This window comes from Ictidomys tridecemlineatus, chromosome 5 (assembly GCF_052094955.1).
Source record: "Ictidomys tridecemlineatus isolate mIctTri1 chromosome 5, mIctTri1.hap1, whole genome shotgun sequence".
Classification (NCBI taxonomy): domain Eukaryota; kingdom Metazoa; phylum Chordata; class Mammalia; order Rodentia; family Sciuridae; genus Ictidomys; species Ictidomys tridecemlineatus.
In genome coordinates, this window is record NC_135481.1 from 79296660 (window position 1) to 79323767 (window position 27108).

A 27108-nucleotide genomic window follows, 5' to 3' on the forward strand; every position below is an offset into this window, starting at 1 on the left:
GCATGGGAGGCACTGAGAAAAAAAGCTAGGAAAAGAAAGGAAGTCACTGCTTTCAAGAAGCTTACGGTCTGCTGTGGAAAAAGAATCCTATGGATGGGTAAATGAAGTGCACACTGATGAGAGTCCAGCAATAGTAGTATATACAGAGTAGGGTGGCAAAATAATTCATTTTAAGTGGGAGAAGATGGGCAGGACAGGGAATTAGGAATGGCTTTATCAAAGAAGACTGCTCAACTAATTACTCCAAAGAGAAAAGGGACTTTTCAAGATAGGAAAAGTTAGGGAAGAGTTTTTCCACGGGTGGGAAATGGCCTGGAGGCATACAAGTATGACGGGACTAAAAAAAGAAAAAAGTTTGTAGTGCTGGGTGACATAAAGCAAAAGAAAGAGTGGTGGCACATGAAGATCAAGAAGTAGGTCAGAACTATATTATGTAGTTAAACAAAGAAAAGCAATGTAAACGTGATTTGGTTTTTGTTTATTTTTTGTACCCAGGAATGCTTAATCACTGAGCCACATCTCCAATCCTTTTTTTTTTTTTTCCTCATTTTGAGACAGGGTCTCACTAAGATGCTCAGGTCCTCATTGAGGCTGGCTTTGAACTTGCAATCCTCCTTCCTCAGCCTCCCAAGCTGCTGGGATTATGGGCACACTTCACTGCATCTGCTGGAAATTTAAGGTTTTCTAATGCTACCAACAGTAATATGGCAGCCTGTGTCTAAGGTGACAGTTCCTTCTGCTTTTATGTACTTGTCACATATTTAGTAGTAAAACAGTTATAGTTTGAACTTATCAGTTTTCATTTTTTACAGAAGACTTTCCAAACTGTTTGTTTATTCATTATTTTCAAAGTCTCTATTTTTTCTAATAATTATTTAAGCCATAAATGCCAGGCTAGGGAACATCAGTATTACTTTTTTCTTATTGAGGCTAAGAAGGTCTCTCGCTATTTACAAATAATTATCATCTTTAAAACAGCATTTGAGATTTTAAATTTCTTATGATAGACTCATGATACTCTTCTCATAGAACAGTCTTTTATGCTTTCCCTATAAAATGCTTTTCTACATGATTGTGTTTTTACACATTATTATACTTTAACACATTATTGATAAGTTGAATGCTTTTGTTCTTATAGTATTTTGACTTCATGGCAAAAAAAAAATAGCAAAGAAAAATCACTACCATCATCTTATCTGTTTTGTCAAATCCAGTGTGACAGTATGGTCTACATATGCCAATCCAGACAGTTGGGTGATATCACAGCGTGCCAGAAGGAAGATAGAGAACTCCATCCGAGCCTGGGCAAACTATTCCCTAAAAGCAACCAAACTTGATATTTCTGCACTTCCGTTTTTAACTTCTCACCTATACTATACTAGGGATTTTTTTCCCCATTCATTAAAACCCTGTATTGTTCTATTAGTGATAAAGGTGCTGTGGTATGCTCACATTATTATTTACCATACCTACAATATAATATGCAAGTTTTATTCTAGTGTTTGTCTAAATTCAAAAACAGCTGCAGATTCAGATGCTGTTAAGGGATTTCAGAGAGCAAAGAATAAAGGATGTAAAGCTCAAATTAGTCTTTCAACTTATTTTACATAGGAATTGAAGTGCTTTTAATTCATCCTTTTCATTTTACTATATATAAGGGCTTTTGATACTGAATTTTTAATAACTAAATAATGGAATTAAAACAAAATGATGGGTCACAAATCTCTCCATTTTCTTCTGCTTTTCCTCTCAAACACTAGAATACAGCCTATTTAAATCTTAACTTTTGCTTGCCAAACCACTGTTACCGTCCATCTGTTCATGCCAATTGTAAAGAAGGTTCAGTTTTTAGTGAAGCTTTGCATTTCACATAAGGTATGTGAAGTGAAATTTCACAAGGGACATGATGGATCCTGATTCTTAGCGATAAACCTTTGGGGCCATCAGGGTTGGCATATGGTCCAGTATGATATGAAGGCTTGGGTTCCCTGGCTTCACTTCTTTGGCGTGAAGCTGATAAAACCTGGCTCTTGAGTATTATTTCACTGGACACCAATCATGGGCAGCAGGAACTGCCCATTTAACTCTCTGTGGGAAGGAAGCCCAGAGAGCATTCACAATAGTACCATTGTCAAGTTGCAAACTGCTCTGAACAGCTTGACAGCTAGGGAGGAGGGGAAGGGGTTGCTTTACTAATTGCTGTTCAGAAAAGAGAAGGAACAAAAACAGTAGTTGTAGAACTGATGTTTCTACATTTACTTTCTTGATAGGAGTGTTGACTTTTATTTAGCACATAGCTACCATCAAAAAGAAAGCAAATGAGTATATTTAAACAACCACCTGTAGTAATCACTTGTTAACATGCCATTACCTATTTTTAGCCCACAAGATTATAGCAGAGCAAATGTCAGTTTTGCTTTTTTTATATTTTGATTAAAAATAGTGTATTTTTTATATTCATAAAAATTTTAAAGAGGAGGAAGTAGATTAAAACCACCACAGTTCACAGAGCAAATAAGGTTATAAATTTGATTTAATTTCCTTTACACTTTGCTTTTTAGAATTCCAAATAGCATCTGAATACATATAAGCTATGTTAGTATAGAAATGTAAATTAGCTTTCTGTGTAACAGTTGCAAGTGCAAAAATAATCTACTAAAGATAAATTAGTTATCACATCTTAAGGTTAAATACTGTATTTATCATTTACATGAGTAGCTGATAATGATTTTAGTTTTGTATGGTTAGTTCATTGAATTGTTTCTAGTTCAAGTATTTTTATAAATGTGAGAATTATTTCCTTTTCATGAAGTATTATGTAGCCTGATATTTGTATACACACTCTTAAATTCTCTCTCCTGTCCTTTCCATTTTCTTCTGGTCAGTGGTAGATTGGTCATTCTGGTTAAAAAAAAAAAAAAGAAAAGAAAGAAACAACGATCATAAATATATATAGTAGATATTTTAGATATTGTATATAATACATTTTTTATTAAAACTTATTTTCAATATCCAAGGATTCTGAGTCCATAGTGTATTTCCACAGATGATTTTTTTTCTGCTGATATTGGAATATCAGGGAGAGAGATTTTAAATCTGTAAATTTTTTTTTTTTATAAATGGGATGCTCTTGCCAAATTTGAAGAAAGTCAAATGCATGTTTTGTGAAATTAGTAAATCTATAAAATTTACTAGTATTCCATCTTCTCATATCTCCTTAAGTGATTTTAGCAAATGGGCAGCAGTGCAGTATTTCAAAAACAGTAATTCATTGAATGCCCATTCTTCCTTTTACTGCAGAATAGATTATATTTAAGTCAAGATTAATGGATAGATTTTGATGTTAAAGTCCAGTGTCTAAGCCTATCATTCCCTGGGGGCATATAGTGCATTAGTTTAAGCCAATATAATGCTTATCATAGATTCTACGACACTGTCTTAAATGACAGTTTGCTGTACTTTATTACTACTTACTATGATAATAAAATCATTTTTGTATTCCCAATAATTATAGCATTTAAACAAAATCTTAATTAAATTAGTGCACATTTAGGTCGAGATATCACATAAGTAATTGTACACTGTAAAATTTCACTTGTTTTTTTTTTCCCTTTTTGCAGTCTTCTTCCAGTATTCAAGTTTAGTATTTAGTTCAAATATATACATTCATTTCCTCAACTTTAATCTACTGAATTTTTGCTCCCAAAAGAAACAAGTCCATATATCAGATAAGGTTATAAATTTGGTTTAATTTCCTTTTCTAGTATCTGCAATGTTTTTGAAACTCTTACTCATAACTAGTGATTTTGAAGTAGTTCTGCCTCTACTGTGAAGGCCTCATTATACTAAACTAATAATGATATATTAAGTAGATATTATCAATAATAAGAATACACATTTTAGGAGCTGGGGCTATGGCTCAGCTGTAGCGCACTTGCTTAGCATGTGTGAGGCACTGGGTTCAATTCTTAACACCACATATAAATAAATAAAACAAAGGTCTATCAACAACTAAAAAAAGGAGCACAAAGTTTTAATTTCATTAAATTTAAATACAGACAAGTTAATTTTTCTTTTAGATATTTTGCTTTGTACAACTTTCATGAAGGTGGAATCATGTTAGTACGTTTTGGAAACCACTGATGATTATTAGATTATTAAATGAGAAAAGATTTTCAGATCCTTTGGGGTAGTTTTAAAAATTTAAGCCTATTTAAGGTTAATCTTTTTAAATGTATTTACATGAACTTTAGTAGAAATGGGCTTATCAACTTTTTACTTAATGTTTTCATTTAGTAATTGATTTATGAGCAATTATATATGGTACAAATTTTATTCAACTCCAGTTTTCAATAATAGGGCTATCCTCACACTGCCTTAGCACCTGTTATGGATTTTGAGTCATCTGGCAGCCCATGGGACTTAGATAAAGAAGTACCAGGTGTCCTGCCTGTCTCCTAATTGAGACGCAGTGAAAACAATATAGTCTTGGCAATATGGTTAAAAGGATGGATTAAAGCCCAGCTTTGTCTGCTCTGACAAATCACAGCTTTTCCTTCATGATGTAGATAGTATCAGCTACTAAAGAATTTCATTAATATAAGGCATCATAAAAATAGACAATTTGTCATAACCTGTTGCAGACTTTCAGAAGAATTTTTGTTAACATGGTATAAGTAAATAATACTACTACTCAGGTTCATACTGTTTAGGGAAATTTTAGTTTTATTGCATATGAACTAAACTATATGTTTTATGAAGAAATTAGCTCCAATAGGAAAAAAATGGAACATCCTTCCCCCTGCCAGATTATTAATTTACCAGAAGGTTTTGTTTTGTGTAAGGAAAGCAATATAGTTTGCTTTCATCTTATAAATAAACAGTGCCTATTAGGTCATTGAACACTTAATTTCCCTGTATATTTCAGGGAAGTACACTGCTTCGCCACTGATAATAGCATGAGATTCTTGAAGTGTACTTGCAAAAGATATCTACTCATATATCTCAATAAAATCTTATTTTTCATCATTTAAGACTGAGCAACGATATTGATTTACAATGCTTAAAGATATTTCAAAGTCTTTTAAAAGTAAAATGTTATGTGTGACTTTTTCACTTTATGACAAGGATTTTTTACTATAATAATGAAATATAGTATAATGAAATATAGCATAACAAAATAAAGACATTTTTCAAAACTTGCTCACCTTAGAATTTAAACTAATTTTCATTGTTTTGGTCATCATAATTAACATGCCTAATCTACTTCTATTTCTATACACACACCTAGATCATTGAGATTGGATGTAGAAAGAGTGCTGGGCATTAATTAAAAGTCTAAGGTTCTAGTCCCAACTCTAGTCAGCAGCTTTGTTTTTCCAAGCAAATTTTTTTTAATATTTATTTTTTAGTTGTAGTTGGACACAATACATTTATTTCACATATTTATTTTTATGTGGTGCTGAGGATGGAACCCAGGGTTTTGCACGTGCGGGGCGAACGCTCTACCGCTGAGCCACAACCCCCAAGCAAATTTTTGTACTCTTCCCCAAAGCAAGGCTTATTGCTAAATAATCGTTTTGGTGATTTGACTGTTTCCAGAAGGTAATGTTGGTGGATGTATCCTTACTCTAGTTCTGTCCTAAATATCCTCAATAAATGATGCTACATTTTGCTATAATACCTCACAAGATGGCCCTTTTATAAACCTAAACACAAATGATCCCCACTTTACAGTGGTTCAACTTAAGATATTTCAACTTTATTTGATGCAAAGCAATACATGTTTTAGTAAAAACCATACTTTGAATTTTAATAGTTTCCTGGGCTAGCAAAATGCCATAGATTGCTCGCTCATGATTTTGGGCAGCTCCCAGACAGCCACCAAATAAGGGGGTAAGCAGCCCTATGTTGTATAATGTACTGTGGTGCTAAGCTATGATATTCAGTAGTTTAAGTGTATTAAATGAATTTTTTACTTAGAATTTTTCAATTTACAATAGTTGCAACTCACAGTGGATTTATTGGGAGATAACACCATAAAATGTTGAGCATCTGTATTTAAACTTTTATTTTTCAGTTGTCTTTATTCTTAATGTACAGAGCATTTCCAGAAATTTGCCAAAAGTGAGCTAGAATTAACCTTCATTTGATTTTATCTATATATTTTTTCTCCTCCCTCATTGTCTCATACCATTGTAGAATTTATAAAAAGTTTTAAAATTTCTTTTATAAAATGATCACAACTAGTGAGGGAAAATATTTGTTTCCATGCTGACTTATATAATGAGTTTTAATTACTTTTGACATTTATGGATTTTTGTCTTTAGCCAATTATTATAATATGTCTAAAGAAGTAATTAATAGTATACATTACATATTTACTCCTTGTATTTTATTTTCTTTTTTATTATTAGTTATAAAAGGGTCAACAAGATCAAAGGGTAAGGTGAAACCAAACTCAAAAATAAGATAGCTTGAGGGGTTGAGGTTGTGTCCTAGTGTTAGAGCACTCGCTTAGCAGGTTCAAGGCCCTGGGTTCAATCCTCAGCACCACATAAAAATAAAATAAAAGTATTTGTGTCCAGCTACAACTAAAAAAAAAAAAAAATTTTTTTTTTTAAAGAAGATAGCTTGAAATTGGCTCTGGAGTTTTCCTAGCCCCAGCACTAAAGAGCCTCTTTGCTGGTTCTCCTAGTAAACTACACTTTCTTAACCCACTGAGTCCCAGGTTTTCAATTCTACTATTTTAATTCTACTAATATTTTAACTAAATTGATAAAGGTGCATTAAAATAGGTTGGAAATCATAATCTACAGCATATATATTTTATGTATTTTTATATAATAGGAAACATGGAACTCTAATCATTCACCTGTTTTCTCAAAAGACCACTAAAAACAATTATTTCAAAGTTACCATAATTGGTACATTTACTTCTCAATTTACATTCATAAAGGTGTTCTTCATCTGGGACAATAGGACAAAGGGATTAAGAAATAGTTTCCAGCCAGGAGTGTGGCACATGCCTGTAACACAGCAGCTTGGGAGGATGAAGCAGGAAGTTCGCAATTTCAAAGCCAGCCTCAGCAACTTGACAAGGCTCTGTCTCAAAATAAAAAGGGCTGGGAATGTGGCTTACTGGTTAAGCACCCCTAGGTTCAATTCCCAGTGCAAAAGAAACGTTTCTATTCCTAAATTTGGGGGGCAAATTTCAGTGGTCTCTTAGTGTCACTATTGTAATTTAGAGACTAATTATCCAGTAATTCTGTTTGGCAAATTTTGTCTATTTTGTGGTTAGACTTGGGGAGACTAAATCATGTATTTTGATCTTTATATCTTCAGTACCTAACACAAACATAACTTAGAAATTTTGTGAATATTGAACAGTTGACTATCCAGTTTAAGTAGTCCTCTCCAATTTTTTTTAAGTCAATAGACAAAATTTCTAAGCAGTTTTTACTTTTGGAATTGTCTCTTTTCCTATGGCTATTATTCTTGGAATCTTCTACATAGAGAGGGAGATGAAATTCCTAAGTATTAAAACTTCGAAGAAGGCACTGAAATATGCAATTCTAAGGTAAATGTTCACTAATTTAGTAAATTCAGAGTGGACCTTTAATCCCTGAGACTGTATACCATTGAGTACAGGAATAAACACTGCATACTGGCCTTTGTTTAAAAGTGAGCCAGTGCTTTTGCTGGGTTAGGAAATAAAACATTAAACATGAACTTAAGAGGAAAATAATTAAGTGATAATATAGATCTTTGTTATTTGCCTACAGCTGTTAACTTTCATAATTTCTCTTTGTGAAAATTATATTTTATATTTATTCTTTTGTGTAATATGTATGTATATACACACATAAAAATTTCCATTTCTTTTAAGCTAGTCATAAATTAATAATAATGTGATAATAATTTGAGCTATATGTACAACCCACTGGGGTCTGCCAGTTTTTCAAAAAACTGAAAAGTGTTCCCATTTTTAACAGTAAAAGCAAGAAATTTGTAGAGAATGAGGGTTGTTACTTCTAGTGGGATTGAATTCGATGGCACTCAACCACTGAGCCATATCCCCAGTCCTATTTTGTATTGTATTTTAGAGACAGGGTCTCATTGTGCTCGGTGATCCTTCTGTCTCAGCCTCCCAAGCCCTTTGGATTATGGGCATGTGCCCCCACACCTGGCTGGGTTGGGTTGTTGCTTCTTTAAAAGCAAATCTAACCAGGCACAGCAGCACATGGCTGTAATTCCAGTGACTCTGGAGGCTGAGACAGAAAGATTGCAAGCAAGCTCAAGGCCAGCATGGGCGACTTAGCCAGACATTATCTTTAAAAAAAAAAAAAATATATATATATATATATATACATATATATATATATATAAATCTACCTTTATTCTCCCTATATATATAATAATAAAAGTTAAATACTTGATATTACTTAACCTTTGACATCTTTTCTTCATATTGTTTTTTACCATGAGAAATCAATTTCCTTACATCAAAATAAATCAAAAGTCCCTATTTACATATTACAAATAAATATTACAAATATTATCAAAGAGTTCTTGCATATGAATATAGGAACATTTCTTAAACCAACTTGAAAAGTTGTCCTCCAAGAAATAGCACTTGCTGTTTATAAAGACATGAGCCAAACATCAAAATAAACTATTTTGACCTCAGATGTAGGGGCACTTTTAGTTTACCCTGTATTTATATACTTTTATACCCCAATAAAGTAAATAGGAGCAGGTGGTAATATTCTCATTAACATACAGATAAACTATTTTTAAGAGAATTCATATACCTATTTTTCCAGGTCCAAGCTGAAATTGAACCCCTGTTTTATAACAGCTGGTCTTGAAGTTTAAAATTAAAAGTAATTACTTAAATGTGTAATGATGTTACTATTACTGAAATGCAGATTAAATTTAAACTATTTCTTTGTTAAAGAGAATGTTTGGTTCCCTTTATTATTTTTAGAACAGTAATATTCCTTTCCTTTTCTGCTTTTGTAGAAAGAAGGAAGGAGGATTAGTGGATAATTATATTGCTATGATTGCAGCACCTGTGTGTTATTTCTTTTGATTGGCTAGTTCCATATTAAAGATTCCTACCAGCTAAGAGTCTCCTTATCAAATGTATTTTTAGCTAACTTTGGCTTGAGTTGTTTTAAATCTACAACAAAACCCTCTCAATTCAACTTAGATCTGTACTTTAAACTTTTGTTTAAATCTTTATCATCAATCATTTTAATATAACGTTATGGATTTTAATAAAACAATATGGATTTTTGTTAGTTTACCTTCACCTTTTTATCTTGCCCATTTCAATTTTTTTTTTTTATTTTAATGCTATTTGCAACACTTACAGTAAGAATATAGCCAGAACTGTCCTCTTGTTGCTAGCCATCGAGTTTGTGTATGCCACTCAACTTACAGGTACTAATAACTCTTGCCTAGAGAGCTGCCTTTTGTAAGAAAGAAGTGCCCAACTTATTATAAGGAGATACAGGGATTAACTGCTTTAGATTCTGCTTTAATTTCAGATGTTAACAGCACTGTTAGGAAGTTTATAATCATTACAATCACAAAAGTCCCTTGTTGTGGATCCAGGACTATGGTTTAAGTTTATTATATGTCTTTAATATATGTTTTCTGAAGTAAAAAGGGCAAAGGCAAATGTACTATAGATTGGGTTGATCTGTTTTGATATTATTTGTCTACATCAAAACTGAAAAAATTTAGCTTTTAGAAGGTGAGTTATCTTAAACTATATTTATCAAGCTAACAGTGTTTTCACAGGTAACTTTAGATGTTAGCCTGTGTGATGACTACTGTCGTTTCCTATTTAAAATTAACTACTAATGGTTATTTTCTTTCATTCTGCCACCTAGACTCAAAAAAAATCATTTTAGAAAACATTGTATTCCCTATCAAAGATTTATTGTAATTTTATTAAAATTGTGTTTTCATATAAAATGAAAATGTTATATCAGAATAATTTAGTTTTGTGCCCTGTGTGTTAGTTTCTTCTGTTTTATAAACCTCCTTTTGTATAGCAAAGTAGAATTACTTTTCAAAATGTGTTTTATTTAGATAATAATTTTTTTCCTCTGATAAATTTACATTAGAAATATCTTGTTTTAGAAATATTAACATTTGCTTTCTTTCTGCCTAATTTTTTGTATAAACTCTAAATATAATAAGATAAAGTAAAATATTTCATTTATAGGCCCTCTGAAAGTAGAGCATTTTCAAAGCAGGTAGGTGTCTCCACCCTACTTTTCATGAAGCGTTTTACCCATTCAAGCAGACTTTTAAAAACAGCTTGTTTTGATAGCAGACTGTTCTCCTGTGGGCCTTCAGCCTTTGCTTCCTGGCAGCACCTTTGGTGCGAAAAGAGAGTGATCAATTGGGAGACTATCAGTGCCAGCATGCATAGAGTGATAAGTTAACACACCACTGGGAATTTCTAGGGCCCACCAAGATACTTCACTTCTAATGTGCTAACAAGCTCATTTTTCTACCTCTTGCCTCTTCAGTTATTTTTTTTTCTCAGAAGAGCTTAGAAGTTGAGTGCATCAGGCATAATGAAAAGCTCTGTAGGAGGGAGAAGCAATAACCCCATTTTTCCCTTTTCAGCCAAATAGAAAATTAGTTTCTGGTAATACACAAAGGCCAGTATTTTTTGTACAAGGGGCACTGCTGTGAATCAAAGGACTCTATTAACTGCAGAAAATTCGGCAGCTGTGAATCTCCCCCAATGAAAAAAGTACTTTCCAACAAGTTGTGAGATATGTAGTATTATTTAGATTGAACCATCAGTTTCATCCTCTCCCGTTTATAACCATATACTCCCTTTAAAAGTGTGCTGTGTTACTTTTCCCTGTTAAATTGGACTAAAAAATATCTGTTGTTATTCCACAAAATCCTTATCATCAATCATTTTAATATAACATCTAATCGCTACCCATTTCAGAAGTAAGATTCTTCTGAAGTTCAACCCCAGTGTATATAATTGAAAATAATAGATTGTAAGGAATTGGAATTCAGGTTATTTCAGTATGGGATGCATAAAATAAATAGTAATGCAAGAGAATACAAAGCCATTTAAGGGACAAAAGATATCATAATCAAAGTCAAATGCATAATAATTATACTATAGTCTTTAACTCCTAGTCTTTTTACCTTAATGAACTTTTACAAACTAACTGGCTGTGGTATCTCCCATTGAATTATCACTTTAAATTGCTTCGTCTCAAATTAATTTCCTTGGTCTGTGTATAGACTTAGTCTACAATTTCTAGAATTGTGGAACTATAATTGAAGAATAAGGAATTTTAAGGAAGAAATATTAAAGTTGGTTTTAGAAAAAAAATCAGTAAAAAAAGAAGAATCAATAGGCAAATCTTTATTATTATTTAAATGTCTTGTGTACATTTTTTATTATCCTTATTTAAATGTCAACATAGCACACTGAGTACAGCAGGAAAACTTTTAAAAGTTGTAGAAGAAAGGTTAACTGATTTCTCAGTTCAAGAACTATACGACATGAAGTCAGCATGTGAGTTTTTCCTGATAATTGTATGTTGCTGCCTGCTGCTCTACATTTTGACAGCCATTTCCATAGTTGCTTTCGTGAACAACAGAAATATTCTCTCTTTTTCTCGCCCTTTCTGTGCTAACAGCACAATCAGACCTGCTGAAACAGGAAGCCTGGAGTGGGTTGTTCAAAAGCAACAACACTTCAAGGTACTGGTTGCTTGTCAATAATATCAGAGAAGAAAATGTGGTGAAAGAGAAGTACAGTATTTTTCTGTCAGTGTCAGTGCCCTGTAGATGCTTTGTTAGACAGTATTTAGGAGTCCTGTGGACTCTTTGCAAATATTCCTGCTTGTTTCAGTGTTATAATTGACTAGGTATTTTTTACTGACACACAGATTCAGCTATGTATTTATCTTAACCGCATGGAGTTATTCCAGGATTATAGCAACAGAAGTCTTCCATTTAAAATGAGAACAATTGTTGAGAAAATGCAGTGATTTTAGAAAATGAAGAAGATATGCAGGAATTTTTACATTAAGTCTTTTCCGATGAAAAATATAGGATTTTGGACAAAGTATCTTAAAGGCAGCATTATAATATTTATTGCATGGCTTTTGAGAGTACATCTGCCGATGGAAGCTGATTAGCAAAAGGAGCCTAGACTGACCTGAGAGTAATTGAATCCTTTCTCAAGTAAACTATTCGCTCTTCGAGTATGTTGGTATTATAATTATTTTCTAATAAATGTCTCCCTGTTAAGCTGTCATTTAGTGGTATCATGAGGAGTAAACTTAAGAAGTACATTTTATGCTTTAAAATGGCATATTTTTAATCATATGCAAGAATAATCAGTGACTAATTTACTAAGAAGCAGTGAAGTTTAACAATCATATTGGTCTTTTTTGATGAGAGCTGTTCCTTTCCCGTGTAAGCTGCATTTAAGTTCATCCTTAACAGAAGGAAATCAGCTATGAGGAGAGAGCACGATATCTGCAAACAATTGTCCAGCACCATTTAGAACCAACAACATTTGAAGATTTTGCAGCACAAGTTTTTTCTCCAGCTCCCTACCATCATTTACCATCTGATGCCGGTAAGATTAAAAGCAAGTATTAGTTACTTATTGTCACCGGAACTTGAAATGCAATACCCTTTTGTTCTAAAAACTTGCTTGAATAAAATTCTAATCATTGAAATATACACATTTTTTTATCACTATTCAAATTTGGCCTGTAAATTTGATTTGTTTCGCTTTATCTAACTGCAGTTCCTCCAGAAGTCAACAATCTTCATACAAGTACATGCACCACATTTTATCTGAGTTAATAATAGTCCGTGACCCTTGAATCTCATGGGATCATTACTGAACTATCTGCAAAAGAAACACAAGTTAAGCATGTACTCTCAACTTTAGAGGATCAAATTTTATGGCCAAGAATATTGCCTCGTCATCTCTAATTTTACAAATAAAGCTAAACTGGTCTAGATTTAGAAGTATCTAATATGACAAATTGTTATATTTTAGGATTGTTCAGAGGGTACTGCATTAATATAATTAACTAATTTTGAAGAAATCAGTAAGAAAATAAATGACTCATGGCCTTCCTATTCTGTAATATCTTGCACTCCTTATGATTGTTTCATTTATTTTATTTTCCCTCTTTAGATCATTAAATATCAGTTCTGTTTATCTGAAGGTAAGATAAAGTGTCAACCAAAACACCCTCTGTTCTTCTCCCATTTTCTTTTTTCAAAATTAGCAAGCTCTAAGCTTGTAACTCAGACAGTAAACAAACTTAACAATACTTTGGTTCATACTAAACACTTCAGAAATTGTCACTAAATTTTTTCCAGAATTATACTAACTAACCCAGGTCTGCATGAAACACTAACATGGTTTGGGGATTAAAATAACTAATAATAGAACCCCATGGCTGAAATTAGTTACACCTTGTTATACTGATGCTTTTTATTTTGTTTGTTTGTTTGTTTTTCAGCATGAAAAAAAATAGTACTATTGAACTAAAGGTGGTGTGTCTTTGTATTTGTAATGTGTTGCATTGTTATTGGATATCTTAAGTCTTCTTGGTTACTCTCTGTGTGCCTTGCACTGTACTAGGCACCTGAAATAGAAACTGACTTTTGTAATGGGATGCAAGAAAGGAGAATATGATATGAAGTTAAAGTTCTCTTTATGTTAACTATGTTTTCTTTATAAGTTTAAAAGGCAGCACTCTTTCTTTAACCTAATCTATTTGAAAAATAAATTACTATAATTTTCAATTGAGGTTTAGTTAATGGAATTAAAGCTTCCATTCCTGTCATCATTAATTTGCCATTAGAAAAATAATTTTACCAAAAATCTTAAATCTATTTCAGTTAATATAAAAAACATAGCAAAGAGAAAATCACATTAAACTGGGTTGAATCTTGAAAATAAATAAATTATAAGATTTGCTTTAATGGATTGACACTATCTAAAATTACAGTTTGGCATTTAGAAAGAAGGTAAAAGATACTAAAAGTAGACTAATGAACAGCAAAAATGAAAACTTAAGTATACTTGGTTGGCATTGTGATTGTTTAATAATAAAGAATATCTGATGAATTACCAGACTGTGTTAAAATTGATATGAGTAACACTTTTGTGTATCTCATAGTCAAGCCATAAACCTCACAACTGAGAAATACTGAAAATCAGGTCACATTTGGACTAATTTTTTCCCCTTATATTTATAAGGTCGGTTCAGTTTTAATGTTATTGTTTCCCAGCTATAATCTTTCATATATGTCATCTTGCTGGTGTTTTCATATTTTGCATAGTATCTTACACTTTTAGCTAGGTATGCAATATAGGAAGTCATATTCTCACTTTCTGAAATGCTCATCAAAGAATGCTATAGCAGCCAAGTCAAGGCTGTTGGCTTCATTTTTAATGTATTAGTATTCTTAATTTACTTAAGACCCAATTATCTAAGTAGTAATAAAAATGTGAATTTGAACATCAACCTAATATTGTGGCTATAGTTTTTTTCAGTTAGTTTTTTTTTTAATTGTCTTTGCCTTTAGGAAACAATAAAATGTGGACTCTAATTTGTGAAAGGGTATTTTTGCCTGTAAACAACTTATGACAGTATTACTGAATACATTTTTATGTGCTTTTTGCAAACTTTAATAATCATGACAAATTTTTTATTAGCATGGTTTTTCAGTTCAATACAATAAATAAAATATATGTATTCCTCTAGTAGCAAAAACAGTATCTGAATAATAATTTTTTCTCCCATTTATTTCAATTTTCCTTCATATTCCACCTCACACATATTAAGCTCTCTTTAAAGTTTTAACTCAGAGTGGGAGAGAAGATATGAAAGAACCACAGAATAGCAATAGCAATGTGGAAATGACTTCTTGTTTGCAAAAATGACAAAATTTGAAGTTCATTTGGTTCATTTTTTCAACATAGTAAAATTTGCCACATGAGGAAAAGGATTCATAATTACAGTTCAGAATCAACTTTAGATATCCTATGCATAGCCTATGTATATGAAATAATACTGCCAAAATATACAATACTAATCAAATACTAATGCAGTAATTTGAAATTACATTTTGAAGAAATGCACAGTGATGATTATAATCATATGTTCATATTTCATAACATTTCTACTCAGTGAAATAGTATAGAAAAATATTATTTTGGGGGACTTACAGTATAGCTCAGTGGTATATACATGTATGTTTAGCATGTTTGAAGCCCTAGATTCAATCCCTAACTCCAAAAAATTTTAAAAAACAAATAATTTTTTACATTTATTTGGTTCAATATGATGTAAAACTTATTTCCTCTTAACAGTAATATACCAACTGTGGTGACATTTAAATTCAAAAAAAAATTTTAAAGAGAGAGAGAGAGAGAATAAGTCTTTTTTGTAGATGGACACAACACAATGCCTTTATTTTTATGTGGTGCTGAGAATCGAACTTGGGTTGTGCCCGTGCTAGGCGAGCACTCTACTGCTGAGCCACAATCCCAGCCCTAAAATATTTTTTAAATAAATAACTTCCAGTATTAAAGAGATATGAAAGATTTGGGTTACCATAATCAACCCATAAGTTGTAACTTTATTTTCTCTAAGTGTACTGTCTGTGTCAGTAGACTAATACTTAGGGGAAATTATTTTTATCCCTAAGGTCATTGAGGGAAATATTGTGATGTCACACTTTGTTGATCTTCCATAACTACATTAAAATATTATTAGATTTTTCTTGTCTTTTATTTAAAAAAAAATTACAGGAAAAAATCCCTTTATCTCTGTCAGGCACGTATGTGGAAAATATCAAAAGTTTTATAGCGACCTTCTTTTTTAAACTTGTTTTGTATTTATAACATTTCTCTTCCAACTGTGAACTTCAAAATGAAATCACTCTTCTTAGCTAAATTACAGTGGTAATTCAAAAATGTTCACATTTTCCTCTAATATATGTTACCTTTCAAATCATCTTTCTATTGTTATAATAAAAAAATTCAAAAATGCCAACAAAAATAGGATACAAAAGTATACAGTAAATATTCTAATTGAGCCAGGAGATTTCTTCCTTTGGGTTATTTTTCAGCAGATTATGCTAGAAATTTTGGAAGTACTCACATATATACATACACACAGAAACATGAATATATATGTACATGCATATCCAAATATACAGACCGTTTTTTATAATTACCTTACAAACATCAATTTGCAATCAAAGAAGTCTTATGAAATTAATAAGATTATGAAATTAATAAGATAACTTATATGCCATCAAAGTAAGAGATAATCTAGAGTGACTATGAAGACTCAGAGTAGCATCTAGTCTACCTTTATTGTAACCTCAGTCTCACAAAATTTGTATCGCTGTATATAGATAGATCTGATAACCATTAATTCTAACCTGTCTTTCTGAATCTTTTGAGTAGGACAGATCATTAAATTTTAGCCATTGCTTTAGGCAATTATTTTTTTTAAGCTTGGTGATCTTCTTTAAAACTAACTTTAAATTTCTCCTCTTCCCAGGCTTTGAAAAGATCTGAAAGAAAGTTGGGTGGTGGGAGTTTGCTACTTTTGTTTCTTTTTGTATTTGGTAATGGGAATTGAACCTAGGAGTGCTCTACCACTGAACTACAGCCCTAGCCCTTTTATTTTCATTTTGAGTTAGGGTCTTGCTGTTAGCTTAGGGCCTTGCTAAATTGCTGAGTCTGGCCTCAAACTTGAGATTCTCTTGCCTCAGCCTCCCAAGTCCCTGGAATTACAAGATTGAAAGAAAAGATTTTAGCCCTTCAAAGATATTATATAAACATCCTAAATATTATTTGCAAATGCCAATAGAAAAGTCAGTTTCCTTCAATATATGACATAAGGTATGAAATTATAAGCAGCCAAATACGTCCTATCCTCTTCAGTACTTTGAACTTAAAAATTTGTCTTATATGTTTTTGACTAAGAGGCAAATAATACTAATCTTAAATAATATCTGTTAACCTTTTGTAACAATAATTACTAGGTTCAGTTTCCACAAAGAACACTCACTTGGATGTGGGATTTTTGTTATGAAAATAATAACATAATAATTGAGTGGTTTACTGAGTGCCAGACACTCTGCTGAAACTAAAACTACATATGCTCTTGTTCTTGTTGTTTTTGCAATACTGAGTTTTCAAAACAGGTTCTCATGCATGTTAAGCAAGTATTCTATCACTGAGCTACATACACCCCCCAGCACTTTTTATAAATTTTATTTTGAAACAGGGTCTCACTAAGTAGCCCAACCTGGCCTCAAACTCATCATCTTCCTGCCTTAACCCTCTGAGTGCTGGGATTACAAAATGTACATCACCTCACATAAGCTGCATTCTCTCAATCTTCAGAGTAGTTCAATGAAGTTTTCCTAAATAAAAGCTTATCCAGGAGCATCTAGGACTCAAGGAAGCCAGGATTCCAATCTAGATATATCTGATCTCAGAGTACATGATCCTAATTATTACAGTTATACAATCCTATTTTCATCCTCTTCTTGCTGTTGGTACAGGTGAGAGAGAGATGGCCCAAAATTTTGTCATAATTACAAATTAGAAATTATTGGAAATTTTTATTTTGAGGGCTCTACTTTTCCTAGCCATTGAAAAATCTTAAATATTTTTTTAATATTTATTTTTTAGTTTTAGGTGGACACAATATCTTTATTTTTATGTGGTGTTGAGGATCGAACCCAGCGCTCTGCGCATGCCAGGCGAGTGCTCTACTGCTTGAGCCACATCCCCGGCCCATCTTAAATAATTTTTAAGGTTTCCAGCTAAAAAAATATGGGCTTTGAAATCAGACTGATCTGGATTTAAATCATTATCCTGCCATTTATTATCCACACAAACTCAAATTAATCTCTCCTACACCCAGTTTTCTCATTTGTAAGAAGGAAGTAAACTGTTACAAGTTTAACCTGGTTTTAAGTCTGAGCAATAGTAGTTCTTAAATATCTTAAAATGAAAATACTTGTTTGCCTGTATTTCTTCACTATTTTATTTTAAATGATGTGTTATGTTTCCCTCTTGACATTCAGTGCTATATTCATGCTACTCTTAAGCACTTATCAACTCCTTTAACAATATTAAAGCAGTAAGGTTATTTGGGTAATCTGACCTTTAACATAAGGTTGTATTTCATAGGATTATCAGCATAAGAGAGGATAAATTCTTTGATTTCCCTAAACGAAGGGTATTACCTTAAGGAAGGGTATGTTGTGTTCTCCACATTTGAACAATTATATTTCATAAGTAATTATTTTTTTCAAAACTGTTTCTAGTTTCTGATCCTTTGTAATCCTCATCTGTTTTTTTTCAGTCTGCTCTTTATTTAATAGCTTTATCAAATAGCTACATTTACAGTGTACATACTACATGCCAGTATCTTTGCATATATAGTCATTAATTCCCACAACTTTGTAAAATAACTATTATTTTCTCCATTTTACAAATAACAAAATGTCTGAAGTCAGTTTGCTCATGATTAAACAACTAGTAAAGTGACAAACTTGGTATTTAATCTAATCCATGCCCATGTTCTTTCTAACACATTCATATTGTTTTTTAGTTCAGTGTTAATTCAAGCTACTTTCAAAGTTACAGTATTTTAAAAGGCTCTATTTTCCCAATAACTTTGATGACAAACATGACCAGTTTAGAACTACTAAACAGTATAAATAAAATGATAATAAATAACTATCCATTGAGTTCCCTTTATAATATATAAATCCCCAAAGTTATATTCATGATGTTATTTATAATAGTTTATTATAATCAATGTATAGTATATGAACCAGTTTATTATACTATCAAGACATAGATTCAGGGCTGGGGATATAGCTCAGTTGGTAGAGGGCTTGCCTCGCATACACAAGGCCCCAGGTTCAGTCCCTGGCAGCACCAAAAAAAAAAAAAGACATAGGCACAGTCTCTATGAGCACTGTAAGAGTGTTAATAACAGATACATTATGCACTTAGGAGCCCATAGATACTTTAAAACGTCCTTGAAGATATATTAATAAGTAATTATATAAATCAGCATTCTTTATGACTCAGTATAAATCAACAGTTAGGCAGAATAGGATGTGAAATAAAATGCAGGTATCACTATATTCTTTACTTCTAAAATTGAGGTCTACCTATCGTAAATTATATAGAGTTTGGGTGTATCCAGTATATACCACAATTATCATTTGCTAAAATATGAGTAGGTATAGATAACTATATACCACATGTGCCAGAAATCCTTATTTGACACTCAGTTGACCAAAGAGGGATTTCATTTTGGAGGCAATAAGGGAGACATGAAGGATTTGCTGTTTTTGAAGGAAAAAAAAAACAACATTTTTTTAAGTGATAAAGCTGGGATATGCACACAGGCAGCTGAAGATTAGCTTTATTTATATTATTATTAAAAGTAGTGAAAGAAAAAGATTTTAGGAATGGGAATAGTTAAGAAGAAAAATTTGTAATAGAAATGGATAAAACAGCTATGGAGTAAATTTGCATGGAGCTCTGTGTGGTTTTTGTTTTTTGGTTTTTTGTTTGTTTGTTTTTTGTTTTTTGAAGAATTGAGTGAGGAAAATAAAGTTTGACAAAGTAGTATTCTCCAGTAAAACTTTCTGTGATGATGGAACTGTTTTGTATCTCTCTAGTATGGTAGCAACTAACCAAAGGTGACTGTGAACACTTGGAATGTGGCTAGTACATCTAGGAACTGAAATTTTATTTAATTTTAATTGCATTTAAATTTAATGTGGCTATAGGTACCATATTAGACAGTACATCTCTAGATATTTTATGACTGAGTGGTTAGGATAACGTCCACTAGTATAATGAACATTTTTAAATATACACATTTGTAAAAACTCTCATAGACTTTTTTCCCTTTTTTCTTTTTTTCCTATTTGAACTTGTTTTGTTAGTTGGTAAGTATAACACTGGAATTTACAAAATGCTGACCATTGTGAAACATCATCACCCTCACTCATTGCATGCCCAATTATATTTCATAAAAAGAACTGATTACTCTCTCTTCTCCACCCCTCAGTTAACACCTGTAAAATTCTGCACCATGTCTCTCATATCTGTTATCTATCTTCTCTTTTGTTTTCTTGCTTCTGCTTGCTACTCCATTTCTTCATTCACAACAAAGAAAGAAATGCAGTGATAGTTCTCTTCCTCCCAAAACCTCCGCTAGAAAACATTGGCCATCTCAAGGTAACAGCCAGGGAAGGCCTCTCATGATGGCTGGAAATAATATGCACTACCAGAAAAGCATGAGATACTGCTCTTCACCTTCCTTCTGCTGTCCATCTGCAGTGCTTCCCTAACTGGGCCATGAATTCATATTCTTCTCTAAATTTTCCAATATGGGTCAACTATGGGTCAATTCAGATCTTCAGGAGGAGTAAATTTGAACAAAAATGTATTTCCTTCTTGTATTTTGAAGTCTGCAGAGATGCATTCTTAATTATTTAAGATATCTCAATAGAATATTCACTCCTTATTGAACATTTTTGTTTTTTTCTTATAAATATTTATAACTTCAATTTAAGTACAAATGTTTCATTATATGGAAGTACTAGCATTTTTTCCAAGTTCGAAGTATCAGTGGGATGTCTCATTGGCTAACAAATATGCCAAAAGTCTCCCCACATAGTAAGAAGTATTAAGTTTAAGCCTGCAATCTGTGTGGTGGTTTAATGTCTTATTTGTTGGGAAAATATTTGATGAAATTTGCCTACAACATGCAAGGGTCTGTGGCATTGCTGTATGTTGGAGAATCATAATTCAAAGACATAAAAAAAAAACAAAGGTGAAGAATTGCTTTGTAATTTACAGAGTTCTCTTATTTGAATTTGTTTTGTTTTAAAATTTTACATCTACTAATTCCACTGGCTATCTATATGCTATTACTGAATATTAGTATAACTGCAAAAGTTCAAGTTAGTGAAACAAAAGCATTACTTATTTCTTCTAAATTAAGATGTTTTTGAGGCTAGTTTGTCTCTTTAACCGACTTTCAGATGAGAATTCTTATCCTCTTCCCTCCCCCTGGAATCTGTCTTGCTCCTTTTAAAACCCTACTTAAACACCTTAGCATGTATGATGGTCTCATAGGTGCCAAGTCCTCTTTGGAACTTAACTGTTACAATTGTTCAGTGCTATTTTCCTCTAGTTTGAGTAGTGAAGTGTCTGCCCACCCACCACCCAGCTTTTTGTTTTTGTTTTGTTTTTCTTGTTGTTATTCCCTGAACCCTAGAAGTAGAATTGGTCTTTCTCACCTGCTTCTTGTGCCCTTCCTTGCATGCCACTGGTGCTTTGAATTCCTCATCTTTCTGCCCAGAGATTTTGCTTCCCATTGCTTTGTCCAGGGTTCTGGCTCTGGACATGATGATTGGCGCTATATGGCTAATATGATGACCTGAGCCACCAAATCACTGGGTTTTAACTACATTAGCAGGCTGTGGTAACAAGCAAATCTGGGGCTTGCTTTTTTTTTCAAAAGACCTCATTAAGGGGTGGGATCCTTACTCCAGATCAGTAGCAGAAAGGTTATGTCTTATGAGATGAGAGGCCAGATGACTATATATTTATGTTCTTGCTGTTTCCTACAGGCTCCTACCCAGAGATTCTACCCAGTGAAGCTCCCACAGCAACGCAGGTAGATGGGGCTGACCTGGCCTCTCCAATGTCTCCTCGAACTAGCAAAAGCCGCATGTCCATGAAACTGCGTCGTTCCTCTGGCTCAGCCAATAAATCCTAAGGAGACAAGCAGCCCAACAGTGATCAGCAGTAACCACCTTAGCACGAACAAAGTGTTAATCCTTGCAGGCCTTCATTCCTGCCATAACGTGCATGTTCTTTCCTGTATATTTGAGAAAACACTGGACTCAAATAATTTGTAACCTAATATTTTAGATTTGGACTATTTATTCAATTTGTTTTTTCCTCACACTCCAAGCTGCCATATTTTGAGGGTGTGGAGTTTTATTTTACACTCTTTACCTTCCTAGATAATTATGTCTAAATAGTTTTACCTTTAATTTCATGATTAATGTTGAGCCAAAATATAATTGGACAAATAGTCTCATTTTATTTATTGTGCCTCATTGCAGCTTTATGGCTCAATAAATGTATAATTTTTTTACAAATGTAAAATTAAGTTTAAGCATTTGTAAAGTAAGAGCAAAAAGTTACAAATCTGTTAATACAGATGTGTGTAGAGTATTTGTTACAAAAATAAAACACTCAAAATGCTCACTTAGCATCTCAAATTCTTAAGTAAAATAATTTTAGCATTAACTTTTTCTTCCCAAGACAATGTCTCATTTCTTGGCTGTGCAGGTGATACCATGACATATCCAATAACTAGAAAAATCATTGCCGAATTTTGATTTCTATTTAGCTTCCAAATAATTTTCTAATGTTTTGCTTTTAAGTGGTATTGCTGTTAAATTGCTATTTCTGTTTTGAGATTGTGGCCCTTGATTATTGGCTGATAGATCCTGGCTTATCTGTGTTCTTTCTTAAGTAGCAAAAAGAAGATGATCCATAGGAGGAAAAAACATAATTTTCTGACATAAATATGTTGCTTAAATTATGTGTATTATTAAAAAGAAAAGGGAACATGACCCAGGAGTCTAAGTTAAATCTAATATTATTAATACTGAACTTTCCAGTGCAAGTTGGTAGACATTCCATCCTCCAGAAGTATTTTCCTATGGTAGATAAGCTGCTCACATTTTGTTTTGAATGGGCATCTCTTAAGGAAATATGTAGCATGACATTGGTACCAACTGCATGTGTAAATAAATATATCATACTGGCAAACCATAGAATATAAATTATGTATCATTCATATAGTGTCTACAAATTTGTAACTGTGGGGGGTTAAAAAATGACATGGTATTTAATAACACAATAAAAATATTCTTATCATGTCCTGTCCATGATTTGTCTTAAATATTTCATGTATTTTCAGATTTAATAAGCAGGGCTGTATGATTAATGGGGAGATGTAAAACATAAACTGAGATTATCTTAGGTAATCACGAAAACTGAATTTCCTATTGAGGATATACTCCAAATTATTTCTCAGAGATCCCTCCACAGTCATTAAGAACACAGGAAATTTACACCTTCTTAAGACTGGCCAGAAACTTCACCCAGTGCAGTTGGTTAAAGGATCAATTTATTACAGACCTTATGCTTCTTTAATTTCTTAAATGTCACATTGTTTTATAATATGCTCTTAGGACTAAAACTTTCCAGAAAAATTTTCTAAAATAGCTTTTCAGAGTTACTGAGTTCCCATGCATTTCATTTTTTGTTTTCTTGTAAATACAAACTAAAAATTTCTATGAATGCTTATTTTAAAAAATGAACAAATGGATAAAGAGTCCTTGGGAACAAACTTAACAATATAGACAATTTCCCATAGTCAAGGTGAAGGATTATAAAAAGGAGAATCAAACATTACTGTTCACATGTTTCTAAGGTGCTTTCAGTTTGTTTTAAATAAACATCTACTGGATTGATAGTAATGTATAATAAAATGGACTGAAAATACCAACTTGAGATAGTGAAATTAGCTTAGTGATATCACTTTAAAATTATAACAGACAGTTATAACTTTTGTAATTTTCAGGTGACACTATTCTGAACCTTTTTTAAGAAAATACTTTAACAAATAGCAATAGAAAATACATTGAAATATCAGTACATATTTTTGGCCTTTGGGCAGGTCGGTCTGTGCAGCTATACTTCAAATGGATAGCATTTCTACACCATGCGTTCATTTGCAAAATACATCTCCTGTCTTTGTATTCTGTCCAAATGGGCCACTAAAATTCTAAAGTAGAATACTGGCAATGGGGAGATAATAAATGTGACTTTGAAAATATGCTGTGTTCAGCCATTATTTAGACAAACAACAAAACAAAGCACAGTCTATGTACATTTATTTGGTGATAAGCATCTTACAAATCTGAGCTGTCAAGCAATGCTCAGCCAATATCCCAAACTCTAGCTATTAGGGGATGAGTACAGAATGTACACTGAATATGCTTTACAAAAAGAAATTGAAAAGTTGCTGCTGAAAAGAAAATATTAAATATTGAGTGAATTGCCATTCAGTTTCATAATGTATTACAGGTATTAACATCTTCCTTAAGCTGAACAAATTTCATATATACAGTATGAGATACACAGCAGAAGCATTAAATAATTTGGGTGAAATCTTACTAAAACAGTCAAATGTCAGGAAACAAGTTCTACATTTCTGAAAAGCTATGTAAAGAAAGGTTTAAAGCAACTCTTCCTGAACACTGCACACAAAATAGCTAAAGGTAAGAATTTGGAGAGTGTCTCAACTCCTTCCAGTAAAGTACCACCTCCAAAAACTAAAAATAGACTAGTACATATACTTGTCAAAAGGTTACAAGGGAGATTTTCATATCCCCCCAAAGCAGCAAACATCCTCTTATGTTTCCTGGCCTGGACACAGTGCTTGAATCTTTGCCCCCCTGTAAGTTTGGCACCAATCACATAACTTTTTAATTCACAGAATATACAATGCAAGATATCTGACCCTATTGAGACAGAAACTATATAGGTGCCTGTGATGGCAAGAGGAAAAACAAAAACTGGTGACCACCACGTTTGGTAGCCAGAACCCTTTGTAGACATTGAGACATGCATGCATTCACTGCAAATTTCCATAGGAATTACAAATCATATAGGATTTGTTAGGGTCTCCAGAGTTTTGAGGGGGGAAATCCTATTTTAGTGAGGAAGATTTAAAGCTGACAGTCTGACTATGAATATTTATACCTTATACATACCTGCTCTAGAGGAGGATTTTACATTTTTCTGTCTGCTCCCCTGGCAGAACATTGACTACTGGGAGAGTTTTAGGAGGGAAAGCCTGGAAAAGAAAGTAAACTTGCAAGTTGAAGAAAGTCCCCACAGCGATTCCTATGATCTGTTTTCCCCAAGGCCAGCCTTGAAATCTTCCTGGTCTCTTGGGCCCTCAGCAGCCCGGCCTCAGTGGCATCTGCAGCAGCAATACTTGCCGGCTTTCTGAGGGGTGGCACTTATTGATATGCCGGGTCAGCCCTGGAGAGCTAAAAAAAGTGGACGGGCAGTGCTTGCATGAAAAAATTTGCTGAGCACTTCCATCAGATGCACCTCCGGGGCCTGGTGCTTCACCAGGAGCCCCCGCCAGAGCGGGCAGGAGCAGCTCCTCGCGGACAGCGTGCCACAGCCGGTGCTTCTCTCTGATATCTGCGGATGGGAAGTGAGCCCCACACAACGGGCAAGCGAAGGAGAGTGGTGCCCTGCGTTCGGGGCCAAAGCTGGGAGCTAGCGCACGAGCTGAGCCTGCCTCGTGAGTTCCCAGGTGCTTGCGTAAATAAGCTTGGCGACGAAACTTTTTGTAGCAATATGGGCATATGAAGATCTCAGATCCCCCACCACTACTGGCACTGCCCGGCCCAGACACCTGGTGCCCCAACACCCCCTCTCGGTAGGAGACCTGTGGCAATGGTGACTCCCGGTGCGGAAGCACCTGAAGGCCTTGGTGCGAAGCACTGTCCTGGTGCTGATCCTCCCCGGAGCTGTCCCTGACCTGCGGGTGCTGATCCGCAGTCCGCTCTGCCCTGCTATTCTCTTTCCCTTCGGACGGAAAAGATGCAAGGGACCCGGAGTCCGGACAAGATGAAGACAATGAAGGAGGTGGTTTCCCGTCGGCGGAGGAGACTGTGGCAGCGCTTGCTGCTGCAGGACGTGGCTTGTGCCAGCGGCGATGAGAGGCGAGGTTCGCAGGGCAACTGAAGACCTTATCGCACTCGGGGCAGCGGTACTCAACACGCACTATGCGGGAGCAACGATGCTGAGCCAGCGCGAAGGGGTCTGCGTACTGCTCCTTGCACAACTGGCAGATGAACTCTCCTAAAGGTGTGCGGCTGCCACCCAAGCCCCTGGAAGGTGGTCCCGGTTCCTCCTCCTTGATCTTCAGGCCCAGAACAGGGGACGTGGTCACCTCATCGGCAAAGCTTAACTTCCTCATGGCCTTTGGCTTCTTGATTCCCGCAGCCGTGACTCCAGGCGCACAGCCTAGAGATACCTTGACACGGCGCTCGCTGCCAGAGGCTCGCTTCAGGCCCTGCAAGGTGGCAGAGAGGGGCGCAGGGTCCGGCTGGAGCGCGGGCTCGGGAAATGGTGCCCGGAGAGGCAACAAAAACTGTTCCCCCGAGGTCGGTGCGGTTGCTGGAGCCACCGAGCAGGAGAAAGTAGCCACAGCGGCGGCACCACCGGGGAAAGACTCAGCGGAGACAGGAGAGCTGAGGCAGCGTTCCAAGAACGCCCGGCGGAGTTCGGTGCCCGCCGGCTTTGCGGGGCTGGGGCTGGGTCTGGGACCCTCCCTGTCATCAGCCCTCCATTCTGTGCCTTCCTGCCCGCCTATTCCCAGGCTCACCCCAGCCGCCCGACAGGGTGACCCGGACAGTTTCTGGGCCGCCTCCGCCGTCAGCCCCTTTCCGGGCTCCTCCTGGGTGGGGGGCGCCGCCTGCTCCGCACCGGGAAGGGAGACACTGGGAACCTCCAGGGAGAAGGGCGGCGCCACCTGGGGTCTCAGCAAGGGGAAGACCCGCTCAGCTAGGCGCACTCGGTATGAGCCACCTGTCCGTTTAGTTCGCTTCACCAGGAAGCCCCTCGGCATGGTGGATTCGGGAACGCTCAGGCTCCAGGAGCAATGAGGGACCACAGGGCTGAGAGCGGGCGAGCGACAAGAGCTACACAAGCTTCGCCACGGCAGTCATGCCCAGGCTGGCTTTATAGCTGGGACGCGGGCCGAGGGCCTGTTGGGCCACCTCCTGGCTGATCCAGCCAATCAGGAGTGGGAGCGGGTGCCGGGGGCGGGGTTTTGTCTGCCAGGCCCAGCCTTGAAGCCTCAGCTGGGTGGCGGCGCACCTCACTGCCCCTCCTAGCAG

At 34.9% G+C, this 27108-nt stretch overlaps 2 protein-coding genes across 8 annotated transcripts in view; one reads left to right on the top strand and one right to left on the bottom strand.

Annotated features, from left to right (window-relative positions):
- Window positions 1-23056, top strand: part of Ralgapa1 (Ral GTPase activating protein catalytic subunit alpha 1) — a 217398-nt gene extending 194342 nt beyond the window's left edge. For 5 of the 7 annotated variants that reach the window (XM_021724700.3, XM_078050215.1, XM_078050216.1 and 2 more), the window contains 2 exons: window positions 12522-12646; window positions 21733-23056. In XM_021724700.3, coding sequence (XP_021580375.2) covers window positions 12522-12646; window positions 21733-21881 — 274 coding nt within the window. In that variant the 3' untranslated portion in view covers window positions 21882-23056. Of the gene's footprint in view, window positions 1-12521; window positions 12647-13219; window positions 13251-20267; window positions 20333-21732 lie in introns of all 7 variants that reach the window. The other 2 variants (XM_021724701.3, XM_021724703.3) reach the window with 2 other exon arrangements.
- A 1005-nt stretch (window positions 23057-24061) lies between these two features.
- Window positions 24062-26980, bottom strand: Insm2 (INSM transcriptional repressor 2). Its single transcript, XM_005322684.4, has one exon. The coding sequence runs from the start codon at window positions 26835-26837 to the stop codon at window positions 25149-25151; it is 1689 nt and encodes a 562-aa protein (XP_005322741.1). The 5' UTR covers window positions 26838-26980; the 3' UTR covers window positions 24062-25148.
- Between the last annotated feature and the right edge of the window lie 128 nt (window positions 26981-27108).